Raw genomic sequence first — 16250 nt, 5'->3', positions numbered from 1 at the left:
AAGGCTAGTGCTCTGCCACATGAGCCACAGTGCCACTTCTGGCTTTTTCTGTGTATATGGTTCTGGGAAATCGAACCTAGAGCACACTACCACTTGGCCATGCTCCCAGCCCCCAGAAGGCTGTCTTTTTTTAAAATCTATTTTTATTGTCAAGGTGATGTAAGATGACTTACAGTTACATAGTAGTGAGTATATTTCTTGTCAAAAGTTGTAAAGTTCATTTCTAACATACTCTTGTTAGTATCACTTGAAGTATCACCCTTTGTCTTTTGTCTCTCCATTTTGTTGTTCTCCTCCCCTAATTCAGATAAACATACACAACACACAGGGTACCAAAATCCCCCAAAGAGGGGGAAAAAAGAATAAAAGAAATAACTTAGCATAGTGCATTAAAAACAACCTACAAAGAAAAACTTCTTGTCTCTAAGACATGGAAACAGATTTTTCTACTCTATCTATACAATACTGATGGATTCATGTCATTATATCTTTGCACAAAGCTACAGAAGGTAAAGCACCAAGAATGAATTCCCGTGTAAACTATAAATTTGGAGTGAGAATTACGTGACTTAGGAGGTTAATGAATTATAACACATGTTTCTTTCTGATGGGGGATGGATAGCAAGTGAGGCTTGATATACATTGGGCACAGCATATGTGGGAAATCTCTACCTTCTACTCTGTTTCTGCACTGAAAAATAAGGTTTATTAACAATGATCAACTGAAAAAATAATACTTTTCTCTCTTATTCTGTAAACCCTCTGGCAATAACAAATGGTTTTTGCCATCCTGCAGCCTCTGTCCCCCGTGTCATCCTGCAGTTGCCAAGCCCCTGGGAAAGGCCCCAGATACACAGAGTACCCCATCCTGGATCTTGGTTTTCCTTGGGGCCTGTGCCAGGACTGGGGAGCCCTGCAGTTGCTCCCCAGATTATCGTAGGGGAAAGAATCTGAGCCTGCATCACCTCTGAGCAGGCCTCCAGAACCTGGGCGGCTGGGCAGTGGGTGCCAGGCTCTCGAGGCGGCAGCGGCCATCCATGCAATCGGAAATGGCCCTGGCCTCATTGCCCCAGGAACTGCTGGTGCAGGTACTGAGCTATGTGCCACCGCTTGCCTTAGTGACACGCTGTGGCCTGGTGTGCTGGGCCTGGCGTGATGTGGTAGACGGACCCTCTGTGTGGTTGCTGCAGCTTGCTCGAGATCGCAGCACCGAGGGCCGCACATTCTACGACCTGGCCCAGCGCTGCCTACCCCACGGCAAGGATAAGGAGTTCCCACTCTGCGTCCTGGCGTGCTTCTGCCTGCATGCACCACTGGGCCGCAACCTCATCTTCAACACATGTGGCGAGCAGGGCTTCAGAGGCTGGGAGGTGGAGCATGATGGGAATGGCTGGGCTGTGGAAAAGAACCTGACACTGGTACCAGGGGCTCCTTTTCAGACCTGCTGTGACTTCTTTTGAATGGTGCTTCAAGAAGCAGATTGTGGATCTAGTGATGGAAGGTGTATGGCAGGAGCTGCTGGACAGCGCTCAGATGGAGATCTGCGTGGCTGACTGGTGGGGCGCCCAAGAGAACTGCGGCTGCATCTACCGGCTTCGTGTCCGCTTCCTGGACATGTACAAAAATGAAGTGTTCAAATTTTCGGCCTCACCAAATCCGGTCCTTGTGTAGACTGAGAGGAGCTACAGGCAGGTCTCCCATGTTTTCACCAACTTCAGCAGGGGCATCCGCTATGTGTCTTTTGAGCAGTATGGGAGAGACACACACTCCTGGGTGGGACACTATGGTACCCTAATAACCCATTCTAGCGTGAGGGTTAGAATTCGCTTGTCTTGGTCAATTCTGACTTGGCCTTCCGAGACACACTGCCCCCTGCTGGGCATCGTCAGAATCAAGCATGACTTTACAGCCCAGAATATGACACTTTTTTTTCATATATTTTTTATTGTAATTAATAGAAGGGTTACATCATATTCGCCATATAGAAGGTGCATTAATTCACATACATTGATACCCTTTCTCATGTCTTAATCCACTGCTGCTTCAGCATGGTGACCCTGCTGTCATTACATGACAACCAAGCTGTGTGTAGCTTTTTCCACTGCCCAGGAGGGGGAGGGAAAGTCATAAGCATTTCTTTAGTTCCTGGGCTTGGAACTTGTTTCCTAGGTATAAGTGGGTAGACTGAGGCAACAAACTAAGGCTAGCTAGGAATGGTGATGCATGTCCTGTAGTCCCAGCATTTGAAGCTGAGGTAGCAGAATCTAGACCTTTGAGACTAATGTGGGGTTATGTTGTGGGAAGTCTATGGGATTTAACTGTGGGTAATATCTGTGCTCACTGGCCAGGAGTTCCTTCCCCTTGGCCAGATTGGCACAGTTTCTCATCCGAATTTTCCAGAGGCCAACTTCTCCTTAACCTCTTGCCAAAGAAAGCACTCCTTTGGCCTGTATTTTACCATCCCAAAGGAAGACATGCTGTGAAGGGAAGCTCTCCTAATTCCTGTCCAGCTGGGCATAGCCAAGAAACTAGCTCAATACTATTGGTGCTAAATTTTTAAAAATGGCTTTATTTTATTTTAATTATTATTTTTTTGTCAGTCGTAGGTCTTGAACTCCGGGCATGGGCGCTGTCTCTAAGCTCTTTAGCTCAAGGCTACTGCTCTATCCCTTGAGCCACAGCGCCATTTCCAGTTTTTTGGTGGTTAACCAGAAATAAGAGTCTCATGGACTTCTGTGCTCAGGCTGGTTTTGAACTCGATCCTCAGAACTCAGGCTCCTGAGTACCTAGGATTACAGGAATGAGCCACTGGCACCCGGCTAGCTATATATTCTTAAAAATATCAATTGAGATGGGGTACTAGTGGCTCATGCATATAATCCTAGCTACTCAGGAGACTGATATCAGAGAATTGAGGTGGGAAATTAGTGCAGGAAAACCTATGAGACTGATTTCCAATTTACCCAAAACAAAACAAAAATAGATATGTGGCTCAAGGTAGATAGATAACTAGCCTTGAGTGAGAAGTGAAGGAACAGCTGGTGTGGTAGCTCACACCTGTAATCCTAGCTTCTCAGGAGGCTGAGATCTGAGGATCGTGGTTGAAAGCCAGTCCGGGCACCAAAGACTGAGAGATTTAAAAACAATCAGGAAGTGGGGCTATGGCACAAGGGGTAGGGTGATAGCCCTGAGTTGAAGAGCTCAGGGACAACACCCATGCCCAGTGTTCAAGCCCTATGATCCACACACAAAAAAAGAAAAAGATAAAAGTGAAGGGACAGCACACAGTAATTGCACTCATGCCCCAGTACTAGCTCAAAACATCAGTTGGTTATATTTGGTCTATTTTCTTGTAGTTTGTCTATTTTGTTGGCTACTTATTCTCTTTTAATGTATGTGCCATCCTGATCCTACAGTAGTGTATTTAATTCAGATTACATGAATTCTTTTTCTTCTTCTTTAGAATTATGATAGTTCTTCCAGGTTGAATAACTATGACCTTTTCACATATATTTCAGTTGGCATAATTCTGAATTGGATTATGTGGAGATTTTTACTTCCTTTTATACTTTTTTGTGTTTATCCTATTTTTTACAACACATTTTTATTATTTGCTATTCATTAGCTTACATGCGTTAAGCAGAGGACAACACCTGTTTTTTAATTTGAAGTCTACTATTATACTATTTCCTGTGGAGTCTAGATAACTTTCAATGAACTATTCCCAGTTCTTCCCATGTGTCCCCTTCAGCATTGTTGTCATCCATTTCAGTTATTTATATGCTATAATCACTTAGTAGATTATAGTACTACTTTATACAATTACCTCTTAGATTAAGAATTTTTAAAACTGTAAAGTTTTATATTGCTTGGATTTCTATTTATTTAGTTACTGTGCTGGTCTTGGGTCTTGAACACAGATCGTAGGTGTTATCCCCTAGCTTTTTGGCTTAAGGCCAATGCTCTACCACTTGAGCCTCATCTCTTCTTCTGGCTTTTTGACAGTTATTGGCAATAAGACTCTCATGGATTTTTTTTCTTGCCCAGGCTAACTTTGAACTGTGAGCTTCAGATCTGAGCTACCTGAGTAGCTAAGATTGCAGACATGAGATTTCTTTCTTTCTTTTTTTTTTTTTATCAGTTGTGGGGCTTGAAGTCTGGGTGTGGGTGCTGTCCTTGGACACATTTTGCTCAAGGCTAGCACTCTACCCCTGGACCACAGCTCTACTTCCAGTTTTCTGGTGGTTAATTCAAGATAAGAGTCTCATGTTCTTTAGTGCCCAGGCTGGCTTTGAACCATGATCCTTAGATCTCAGCCTCCTGAGTAGCTGGGATTACAGGTGTGAGTCACTGGCAACTGGCTTCCTAACATGCTTTTAAGAATATTCTTGGGTGGGGGAGGAGGGAAGGTAGGAGAAAATGAGGGAAGGGGTAACACTTTAAAAAAGTAATGTGTTCATTACCTTACTTATGTAACTGTAACCCCTATGTACATCACCTTTACAATAAAAAAGAATATTCTTAAATCTAAGCACAAGTCAAGAGGTCAAGAATTATTACCATTTGGTCTGTGTGTCTGTGTATATGTGTATTTGTGCCAGTCCTGGGGCTTGAACTCAGGGACTGGGTGCTCTCCCAAATCATTTATGTTCAAGGCTACTGCTCTCCCACTGGAGATACAGCACCACTTCTGGCTTTTTTTCTGAGGTGTATATTGGAACTAAGTCTCCTAGATGTTTCTGCTTAGGCTGGATTCAAACCACAATCCTCATATTTCAACCTCCTGAGTAGATAGGATTACAGATGTGAGCTACCAGCACACAGCTGCATAGAACTTTTATTACATTTTATCACCTACATTTTAGAATAGAAATGAACAAAATATCATTCAGAAGATAAGCTATTCATAACAAAATACATGTCAAACAACTTTATTATTAGACTAGAATTGCTTTGCTATATACTTTCTATATTATGTACATCTTTTGGTATATCTATATGCACATGCGTATAAATATTTTTTTGCCAATCCTGGGGGCTGGAATTCAGGGCCTGAGCACTGTCCTTGAGCTATCTTAAGACTAGTGCACTACTACTTGGGCCACTGCACCACTTCTGTCTTTTAGTGTGGTAATGAGGAATTGAACCCAGGTCCTCGTGCTTGCTATGCAAGCACTCTACCACTAGGCCACACTCCTGGCCCACAAATACTTTATTTGCCAGTCCTGGTGCTTTAACTCAGGCCCGAGCATTGTCTTTGGGCTTTCCCAAGGTCAGAGCTCTACCACTTGAGCCACAGTGCTACTTTTGGCTTTTTCTATGTGTTTGGTACCAAGGAATTAAACCCAGTTCTTTGTGCATGCTAGGCAGGCACTCTACCACTAGGCAGACTTCCTGGCCCCCACAAATAATTTATAAGACATACATGTCTATACTAGTGACTTGCACATAATCATGGAAATTTTACAGTAGTCAACTTTATAATTTTAATAACTGCACACAAATTTGTGTTCACCAACTAAAAACATCAATATGGTTCCATTTCCCCTACTTCTTAAATGTCATGTGAATTAATGATTATTTAAAAATAGTAAAATTTCCTATATTGCTAACCAACATTTTTTTAAGAACAGAGCTCATAATATTTGTTTTGCAGTTTTAGGAAAAGATATGCAATTTAATTCTTATTTTTAACTTTTTTTGGCTATACCAGGGCTTGAACTCAGGGCGTCAAGCCTTCATTTGGCTTTTCCACTTAAGGCTGACACACTTATCATTTAAGCCACACCTCTACTTCTGATGCTTTTTCCAGGTTAATTGAAGATAGAGATCACAGACTTTTCTGCCTGCATTGGCTTCAAACTGCAGTCCTCTGACCTCAGCCTCATGAGCAGTTAGGCCCGAGTTACCAACACATAACTACTTTAACTTTTGATTGTTAAAGCATATCCATTTTTATCAGTTGAGTACAATTATATGATGATGCTGCAGTTGTTGAAAGGTATGTTTTTTCCTCTTTTATTGTATTTTATTGTAGGGGTGATGTATAGAGGGGTTACAGTTATACTCATCAGGTAGATCCAAAGCTATGTATGTATGTTTTTTTCAATTTTATTTATTTTATTTTTTATTGTCAGTTGTGGAGCTTGAAGTCTGGGCCTGGGCACTGTCTCTGAGCTCTAGAAGGCTAGCATTCTACCAATTTGAACCATAGCTCCACTTCTGTTTTTCTGATGGTTAATTGGAGATAAGAGTCTGACAGACTTCAGTACCCAGATTGACTCTGAACCGTGATTCTTAGATCTCAGGCTCCTAAGTAGCTAGGATTACAGGCATAAGCCACTGGCACCTGGCTGAAAGATACGTTAACAAACCCAAGTCAATCGTTTACCGAGTGCCCTTTGAAAGATGTAAACCATGAAGTTATTCTTCCTAATAAATACATTATAAGTAACCTAATGGTTGGAATAAAGAACTTCAGGTGAGTCCATCTCACTAGCACATGTAGTCATAGTTTCCCATTCTCAAGCAACTTGGAGAATCTATGGCCATACAGGCAGGAGATATCATCACCTCACCTTGCTACTACTTTTTGTGTGCTAGTACTGGAACTTGAACTTAGTGCCTGGGCACTGTCCTTTTGCTTTTCCACTCAAGGCTCATAGTCAACCACCTAGCACACCTGCACTTCTGACTTTTTGGAAGTTGATTGTTGATGAGTTGCCTGGACTTTCTTGCTGTCTGGCTTTGAGTCTAGTTCCTAAAATCTCAGCCTCCTGAATAGCTAGGATTACAGATGTGAGCTGTCAGTGCTTGGCTGTTATCACTTTTTATGGCAGCCATTGCATTATTTCTTTTATATCAATAAAGTTTTATTTCTAGAACTATGCAGTATAGATAGATTCTAGAACTAGATTATAGGTTTTTAATCTACATAAGGGAAACAACTTGTTTGAACATAGCTCACCTACTAGATTCACTGGCACTGTGAAAGTAATTATGTTATCTATGAGTATTAGAACTTGGAGAACATAAGCAATTGAGGATTTATTGGAGCCAGGATCCAGTGGCACCTAGCTACTCCGGAGGTCATATCTGAGAATTGCAATTCAAAGCCTGCTCTGCAAGGGAAGTCCATGAGAATTTTATCTCCAATTAATCATAAAAAACCTGGGAGTGGAGCTGTTCAACAAGTGATAGAGCAACATCCTTAAGCAAAAAAAGCTAAGAGATAGTGGGCAGGCCCTGAGTTCAAGCCTAAGTATGGGCACACACAACACACACACACACACACACACACACACACACACACACACACACACACACAGATTGATTTGAGACATTTGCCTTAATTATGATACATAGCAAGAGGTGGCTTATGAATTAGAAACTGAATTTTTTTCCCATTTTTTAAATTGTCAAGGTGATGTACAGAGGGGTTACAGTTACATTTGTAAAGTAGTAAGTACATTACTTCTTTTTTTTTTGCCAGTTATGGGCTTGAGCTCAGGGCCTGAGCACTGTCCTTGGACTTTCTCAAGGTCAGAGCTCTGCCACTTGAGTCTCAGCACCACTTCAGGCTTTTTTCTATGTATGTGGTACCGAGGAATCGAACCCAGGTCTTCATGCATGCTAGGCAAGCACTTTAACCACTAGGCCAAACTCCCGGCCCCAGTACATTACTTCTTGAACTTCGTGTGTGTGTGTGTGTGTGTGTGTGTGTGTATTAGTTGTGGGACTTGAACTCTGGTCCTGGGCGCTGTCCCTGAGCTCTTTAGCTCAAGGCTCAAGGATAGTGCTCTACCTCTTGAGGCATTCTGGTGGTTAATTGGAGATAAGAGTCTCACTGAGTGGGCTGGGGGTTTGGCCTAGTGGTATAGTGCTTACCTAGCATGCATGAAGATGAAGACTTGGGTTTGATTCCTTGGCACCACATATATATATAGAAAAAGCCAGAAATGGTGCTGTGGCTCAAGTGGTAGAGCTAGCTCTAGCCTTGAGAAAGCCCAAGGACAGTGCTTAGGGCCTGATTTCAAGGCCCAGGAGTGGCAAAAAAAAAAAAAAAGTGTTTCATCGACTTTAGTGCCTGGGCTGGCTTTAAACCATTATCATCACATCTCAGGCTCCTGAGTAGCTAGGATTATAGGTGTGAGCCACCAGCACCTGGCTCCCCCTTTCCATGTTTTTCTCTCACTTTTCCTCCCCCATCCCTCCCCAGTTGTAAAATTCATTTCCAACATGTTGTCTTGTGAATATCTCAGTAACATTGGTCCTCCTTTTTTTCCTTTATCTCCGCATCTTGTTTTCTTCTTCCCTTCTCTAATTAAGATAAACAAATAAATGCTTATATAATGCATCACTTACCAAAGTCAGATACAGTAACAATGGGATAAACCATAAGGAAAAATGAAAACAAAAGAGAAAATAAATAACTTCACATAGTACATTTTAAACAACCACCAAAAAGATAAAACTCTTGTTTCCATATTCTGGAGTTCAAGAAACTGAATTTGTTTGGGGGGGGGGCTTGAACTCGGCCTGAGCTCTGTCCCTGAGCTCTTCAGCTCAAGGCTACCACCCTACCCCTGGGTCTGGGGGTTTTCCCTTAGCTCTTCAGCTCAAGGTTTCTGCCCTACTTACATTTTCTAGAGGTTAGTTGGAGATAAGAGTCTCAGGTCCTTTTGTGCCCGGGCTAGCTTTGAACCTTGATCCTCAGATCTCAGCCTCCTGAGTAGCTAGGAGTACAGGCGTGAGCAACCATGCCCAATGAATTCTTAAAATTATAAATTATTAAGATGCACAGATATGTATGGAGATCAACACAGTAAACACTTTTTTCATCTGTTGCCTAGATAAAACAGTGTAGATGAAGCTCCTATATGATTCTCCCCACTCATCACAACCTAATTCTTTTTTTTAATTGTATTTTATTGTTGAGGTAAATAGAGACCAACACAGTAAACACTGTTTCATCTATTGCATAGATAAAACAGTGTTTCTCCCCACTCATCACAACCTAATTTTTTAAAAATGTACTTTATTGTTTATATTCATCAGGTAGTGGGTACATTACTTTTTGAACATTGATACCCCTTCTCATGTTTTTGTCCTCCTTTCCCTCCCCCACCCCCTTCCAATCATCTCGTTTTTCTCCTCTATTTCAAATAAACATACATACAATATATCAAGTAACAAAGTCAGATACATTAACAACATTCAATAATCCATAAGCAGATAAAGAGAAAAGAAATAACTTCACATAGCACATTCAGAACATCACAAAGATGTTTCCACATCCTAGAGTTAATTTCACTATGTAACATTCTATGTAGCCATATGTATATAGCTTTTGAACTATTGAAATCCTTTGCTAGGAGAATCTTAGATGTATACTAATTATTACAAATGAGGAAAAACATGGAGCCTATGTTCCTTTGGGTCTCGCTTACTTCACTTAATGTGATTTTTTTCCCAAGTCTTTCCATTTCCTTATGAATGGGAGTTATCATTCTTTCTTATGGCATCATAGAATTCCATTGTGTATAAATATCACATCTTTTTGTTTTTGCTAGGACTGGGCCTTGAACTCAGGGCCTCAACATTGTCCTTGGGCTTCCCTCAAGGCTAGCACTCTACCACTTGAGCCACAGCACCACTTCCCACTTTTTCTATGTATGTGGTACTGAGGAATCGAACCTGGGTCTTCATGCATGCTAGGCAAGCACTCTACCACTAGGCCAAACTCCTAGCACTAATACCACATCTTGATCCATTTATCTACTGAGGGGCATCTGGGTTGGTTCCATATCTTTGCTATGGTAAATAGTGCTGCAATGAGTATTGTTGTCCTAGTACCTTTAGTATGCCCTTGTTTGTGGACATTTGGGTAAATGCCAAGGAATGGGATTGTTGGGTTATAGTGGAACTCTTGTGTTTAGTTTTTGAGGAATTGCCCTACTGATTTCCAGAGTGACAACATAATTCTTTTTTTTTTTCGCTTGTGGGACTTGAACTCTGGGCCTGGGCATCTTTAGCTCAAGGCTAGCTCTCTACCACTTGAGCCAGAGTGCCACTTCCAGTTTCTTGGTGGTTAATTGGAAATAATAGTCTCACAGACTTTTGTACCTGGGCTGGCTTTGAACCATGACCCTCAGATTTCAGCCTCCTGAGTAGCTAGGATTACAGGCATGAGCCACTGCATTCAGCTCACAGCATAATTCTTTATCACATGAAATTAAAAACCTCTCAAATTTAACAGTTGTCAAATGTTTGGCATCATGGATGTGGATATCTAAGCCTAATTTACTGCCTCCTTGTGTGTGTGGGGGGGGGCAGTCTGTGAGCTTTTTTACTCAAGGCTAGTACTCTGCCACTTGAGCTGCAGCTGCAGCTCCACTTCTGCTGTTTGGGGTAGCTAATTGGAGATATTGATTGTTCTATACATTCCTGCCCAGGCTAGATTAAAACCTCAAGCCTTAGATCTCAGCCTCTCGAATAGCTGGAATTAAAGGCATGAGCCACCCACATGGCCCCTCTTTTTTTGTCAGTTGTGGGGCTTGAACTTGGCTTTGCACTGTCCCTGAGCTCTTTAGCTCAAGTCTACCACCCTGCCCCTTGAGCCACAGTGTCACTCCTGGTTTTCTAGTGGTGAATTGGAGATAAGAATCTCAATTTCTTTAGTGTCCAGGCTGGCTTTGAACCTCAATCCTCAGACCTCAACCTCCTGAATAGCTAGGATTACAGGTGTGAGCCACTGCGCCCAGCTCCTCTTTTCTTTTTTCTTTTCCAGTTGTGGGGCTTGAACTCAGGGCCTGAGCACTGTCCTTGGATTTTTGTCAAGGCTTGAGCCACTTGAGTTACAGCACCACTTCCAGGTTTTTTCTATGTAGGTGGTACCGAGGAATCGAACCGTGGCCTTTCTGCATGCTAGGCAAACCCTCTATCACTAGGCCAAATTCCTGGCCCCTCTTTTTTTGTAATTAAGAAGCATTGCTACTGTGGAGAAAAGTTTCTCTTTTTATCATTGATATGTGGAAGTTATTTTCATGTTTTGAAATTCTTTGTTAGCATTTCAAATCTCTGCTCTTTGAAGACTGTCTTTTTACTTTGATAATTTCTTCTAGTTGATTAAAAAAATGTGACTGCTTTTTGTCCAAGAAAAATTTCTCTTACCCTTTTGGTCATAAAACGCTCACCTAAATCCTCAAAAATGCATAAAGTTTAATTTTTACTCTTGGGCCTTCTGTTTATTTTTTATTGTAGTACAAGTTATTTTCTTGTAATATCTTGGCTGGTTTTGGTATCAGGGTCATGATGCCCTGAGGATAAGTTGGAAGTATTGGCTGTTTTTAAGTTTTGTGGAAAAGTTCATGCAGAATTGTTCCTTCCTTAAATGCTGGTAGAATTAGCCAGTGAAGTCTTCTTAGTCTTACCTGCTGGGGACAAAACTCTAGCTCTTATGAATGCAGTATTGAGCCAGGCCCTTGAGATATACCAATTATGTTAGATGCCAACAGACTATGTGTTCTTAAAGCAGTAACTTCTGGCCATATGATTTTTTTTCTTTTTCTTTTTTTCAGTGTGTGTCTGGGGGTTGGTGGTATTCAGGTATTAGGGTTTGAATTCAGGTTGCTGCATCCTCACTCAGCTTTCCTCTCACCTCATAACTTATGCTCTACCACTTGAGCATCTTCACTTCCAGCTTTTTGTTGGTTAATTGGTGATAAATATTCCTGATTTGGCTGTTTGGGCTGATTTTGAACCACGATCCTCAGATCTTGGTCTCCTGAGTAGCTAGGATTATAGGCACAAACTACAGGTTCTCCAGGCCTTATGAAGATTTAAAAAAAATTTTTTGGCCAGTCCTGGGCCTTGATCTCAGGGCCTGGGCACTGTCCTTGAGCTTTCACAAGGCTAGAGCTCCACCACTTGAGCCATAGCACCATTTCTAGCTTTTTTCTATGTATGTGGTCCCGAGGAATTGAACCCGGGTCTTAGTGCATGCTAGGCAAGCATTCTACCACTAGGCCAAACTCCTGGCTCTTATGAAGATTTTATAAATGTCTTTTTTGGAATTCCATTTTCTCAGGGAAGGACTTTAGTACAATTTTTTGTCCCTCTTTCCCTCCCCCAACACCTTAAAAATGTTTGTTGTAAATCAAACACTTAACTTTTGTTGGTACTCCCTCAGATGTGATCCAGAGTGTGGTTTCTGACTCTGTCTCTGTTCTCAAAGGTTTTTTTTTTTTTTGCGAGTCCTGGGGCTTGAACTCAGGATCTCGGCAATGTCCTTGAGTTTTCTCACAGCTAGTGCTCTACCACTTGAATCATACCACCACTTCTGGCTTTTTCTGTATATGTGGTACCAGGGAATCAAACCCAGGCCTTTGTGCATAATAGGCGAGCAATCTACCACTAGGCTACACTCTAGGCCCACACCAGTGTTTTTTCTATGGATGTTTGAATAATGACCACCAAAAGATGTCCATGTTTTCATACCCACCATTTGTTAATGTCTATGTTGCATGGGACTTGCAGAGGAGATTATTTTGAGAGGAGAATGCATTCTGTAGTTTGTTCAAGTGGGCTCAGTACAATTACAATGGTCCTTATAAGATGGAGACAGGAAATTGAAAGTTATAGTGGGATCTGAAACTGATAGAGATATGAGAGAGGGCCTATGATTTTCTGAAAGAACCGTAAGCCAAACAATGACAAGAGAGTTTAGATGGTGAAATAGCTTCTTTCTTAGAGCAACCAGCAGAAAAGAATCCTGATAACATTTTAATTTTAAACCAAGAAGGAGATATTTTAGACTTCTTACCTCCAGATAATAAATTGATAACTAGGTTGCGGTAATTTGTTACTGGAGCAGTAAAAAAAAATCCCATTTTGATTCTTGAAAAATGTCTTGCTGCTCTAACGAATACCTCAGTATTTTGGCTGATTTTTAATTGGTAATTAGAGAGGATGATGAAAGTTGAGAAGTAGGATAGAAAAATCCTATATAACTGTTTTCCTTTGTGTGTGTGTGTGTGTGTGTGTGTGTGTGTGTGTGTGTGTGTGTGCATGCCAGTACTGGGGCTTGGTCTCAGGTCCTCACACTTAACTTATTCTGTACCACTTGAGGAAGATCTCCATTTGCCTGGTTAATTGGAGATAAGGGTCTCTGAAATTTGCCCAGTGTGACTACTGAATCTTAATTCTCAGATCTCAGCCAGCTTAGATGTCAGCCTCCTGAGAAACTAGGAATATAAATGTGAGCCACAGCCATCCTATTAAGCAAGCCTAGATAGTTGTATTTTTTTGTTTTTTTTTTTCTTTGCCAGTCTTGGGGTTTGAACTCACAGCCTGGGCACTGTCCTTGGGCTTTCCTCAAGGCTAGGGCTCTACCACTTGAGCCTCAGCACAACTTCTGGCTTTTCTATGTTTGTGGTACCGAGAAATCAAACCTGGGTCTTCATGCATGCTGGCATGCATCTACCACTAGGCCAGACTCCTGGCCCTAGGTAGTGGGTTTTTGTAAGTATTAATTTCTCTTTTTGTTATTATAGAGGCAATTACATGTGTCAAGAAATGAGTACATTTCCTTTCCTACAATGTCTTCTGTTCCCTCATTCTCTCTCCCAGTCCCTCCCTCCCACCTCCATCCATGAGTTGTATTGTTCCCTTTAATCATTGTCCTTTGAGCTCCACTGCTGCACTTTTCCACCCTTATCCCTCAAGTTTTGCATCTTTCCCCACTCTCCCCCAACCTTTCTGAAGATGTACATTCAAATACATTATACATAGATGAAGAAAATAATATCATCAAAGTTAAAAACCCAGGTCCGTCTGGGTGTGTGGCCTAGTGGTAGAGTGCTTGTCTAGCATACATGAAGCCCTGAGTTTGATTTCCCATACCACATACACAGAAAAGGCCAGAACTGGTGCTATGGCTCAAGTGGTAGTGCTTTTAGCGTTGAAAAAAACCCCAAGGACAGTGCTTAGCCCCTGAGTTCAAGCCCCAGAACTGACAATAAAATAAAATAAAATAAAAAAGAAAAAACAAAAGATAAGGAAAAAGAAGACAAGTCTCTTTCTGTATCTTGGAATTTGTTTCAAGATATTATTATTTTATTATATTATTATATTATATTATTTTATATAAAGATAAAGAAGCCTAGATAGTTTCAATAGATTGTTAGAGGACAGAAGCAATTATTGACTGTAAGAACTTAGAAGTGATGAGCGTGACAGAAATGAACTTACATCATTTTGACAAAAAATGTAGGTGTTAAAAACGGCTATCTGTTATTGGAGGTATAGCTCCAGTATTAGAGTGCTAGCTATGATCCAGAAAACTGAGTTCAAACCCTGGTATAAAGAAAAAAAAATGACAGTTGTCTGCAAGGCAGAAATATGTGAACATTCAAAGAATTTCTAATGAGAGCCAAATGAAAAATGAAGAATATGTTATTTGAACCTGGAGAAAACATCTTTGTTATATAGTGGCAGACTGCATTGCTGAAATTGGGTAAGCAAAAAATGTAATTTGGTGGCAGCCTTGAGCAAAAATTGTCCAAGGACAGGGCCTAGGCCCTGAGTTCAAGCCTCATGACGGAAAAATGAAGTGTAATTACTGAGCTTCAATATGTAGCTGAGGAGCTTTATAAGGAAAGAACTAAGGAATATAACTGGTTTCTTCTTCATCCTCATAGTAAAATATGACAAGAATGAAAGACGGATGATTAATCAAAATCAACCTGGACTTGATGTTTTGAGACATTCTCCGCCTATCCAGACCTTGAGAGCTGTTAAGTTAGAATATTGACTGTCAGGGAAGTATACTCTGCAGTAAAAGCCTACTTTCAGATTGTTCCACCTTCTATTAGAGTCTTGGAAGGAGCAAAAAGTTCAGAGTACTCAATCACGCAGAGGTATTGTGAAGAGACTAGGAATGTTTCTCAAAATTACTTGTAGGCATCATAGTAGAAGTTATGAATAAGTATAAGATTATCCAGGAAAGTTGTTGGACCCTTGTCTAATAAATTCCCAAGCTGAGACCCTCAAGATCTTCTGGAAAGCTTTACTTGCTAGCATAAACACTACCAGCTTAGAGTGGAAAGGAGAAAGGATGAAATAAAGAATTATTAGATTTTTTAAAATTCTGGAGTCAATAAGACAGGCTAATAAAATTATCCACCAGAAAATATTTGCTGCTTTTCATGAAAAAGAAGATATCTAAAGGAGAAAATGGGTTTTGATGCAGGAAGTGGTTCCTTATTCAACAGAGAACCAAGCTTTCAAAGCTAGTGAAGTTTGCCTGATTGCATTTTTAAATTGCTTGGAACTCATGACCTTTTATTTTTCCTTTCCTTTTTTCCCGTATGTGACTGAAAATAAAAGTATCCTCTGCCAGCCCATTGTTGCTTTTAAGGAGCAGATAATTTGTTTTCTAGTTTCACAGGTTCATAGATGGAAAAGTGGATTATATACATCTATACCTACTTCAGATTCTTTTTCCTTTCCTTTTCTTTCCTTCCTTCTTTTTCTTTGGTCAGTGGGTTTGAACTCTGGAACTGGGTCCTGTCCCTGTGCTCTTCAGCTCAAGGTTAGCACTCTACCACTTTGAGCCACAAAGGTACTTGTGAAGATAAAAGCCACATTTATACATTTATTTTGGAGGGAGGGAGGGAGGGAAAGAAGGAGGAGAAGAGAGAGAGAGAGAGAGAGAGAGAGAGAGAGAGAGAGAGAGAGAGAGAGAGAGAGAGAGAGAGAGAGAGAGAGAGGAGAGAGAGGAGAGAGAGAGAGAGAGGGAAAGCGAGAGAGAAAGCGAGAGAGAGCACAAACCGACACTAAGGCTTAATGTCAGGTGCTGATCCTAAGGCTAATTATTTATTATTATTAGCAGAACTGGGGCTTGAACTCAGGGCCAGAGCACTGTCCTTGAGCTTTCTCAAGGCTAGTGCTCTACCACTTGAGCCACAGCACCACTTACAGCTTTTACTGGGTCTGTGGTACCAAGGAATCAAATCCAGGGCTTCACACATGCTAGGCATGCACCCTACCTCTAGACTACACTCCTGGCCCCTATGCTGGTTAATTAGAGATGAGTCCTTTTTCATATATTTTTTATTGTAGTTAATAGATATTCAACAGATAGAAGGTGCATTACTTCACATACATTGATACCCTTTCTCATGTCTTGGTACCCATTTCCCACCCCCACCCCAACCCCTCATCTAGTTTTCCTCCCTTCCCTATCTGAC

At 41.2% G+C, this 16250-nt stretch overlaps 2 protein-coding genes across 2 annotated transcripts in view; both read left to right on the top strand.

Moving 5' to 3' along the window:
- The window catches only part of LOC150040895 (F-box only protein 17-like), a 63257-nt gene extending 61462 nt beyond the window's left edge, over positions 1 to 1795 (top strand). The window contains 3 exon segments of the mRNA XM_090327101.1: positions 976 to 1444; positions 1446 to 1553; positions 1555 to 1795. Of these exon segments, the coding sequence (XP_090183227.1) occupies positions 976 to 1444; positions 1446 to 1553; positions 1555 to 1795 (818 nt within the window).
- Positions 1 to 16250, top strand: part of Maged1 (MAGE family member D1) — a 93304-nt gene that overhangs the window by 35799 nt on the left and 41255 nt on the right. The gene's annotated exons all lie outside the window — the stretch shown is intronic.

Source organism: Megascapheus bottae, chromosome X (genome assembly GCF_031878675.1).
Source record: "Megascapheus bottae isolate mThoBot1 chromosome X, mThoBot2.hap1, whole genome shotgun sequence".
Lineage (NCBI taxonomy): Eukaryota > Metazoa > Chordata > Mammalia > Rodentia > Geomyidae > Megascapheus > Megascapheus bottae.
Note: the sequence above shows the minus strand (reverse complement) of the source record. Positions and strands in the feature narration are given on the sequence as shown.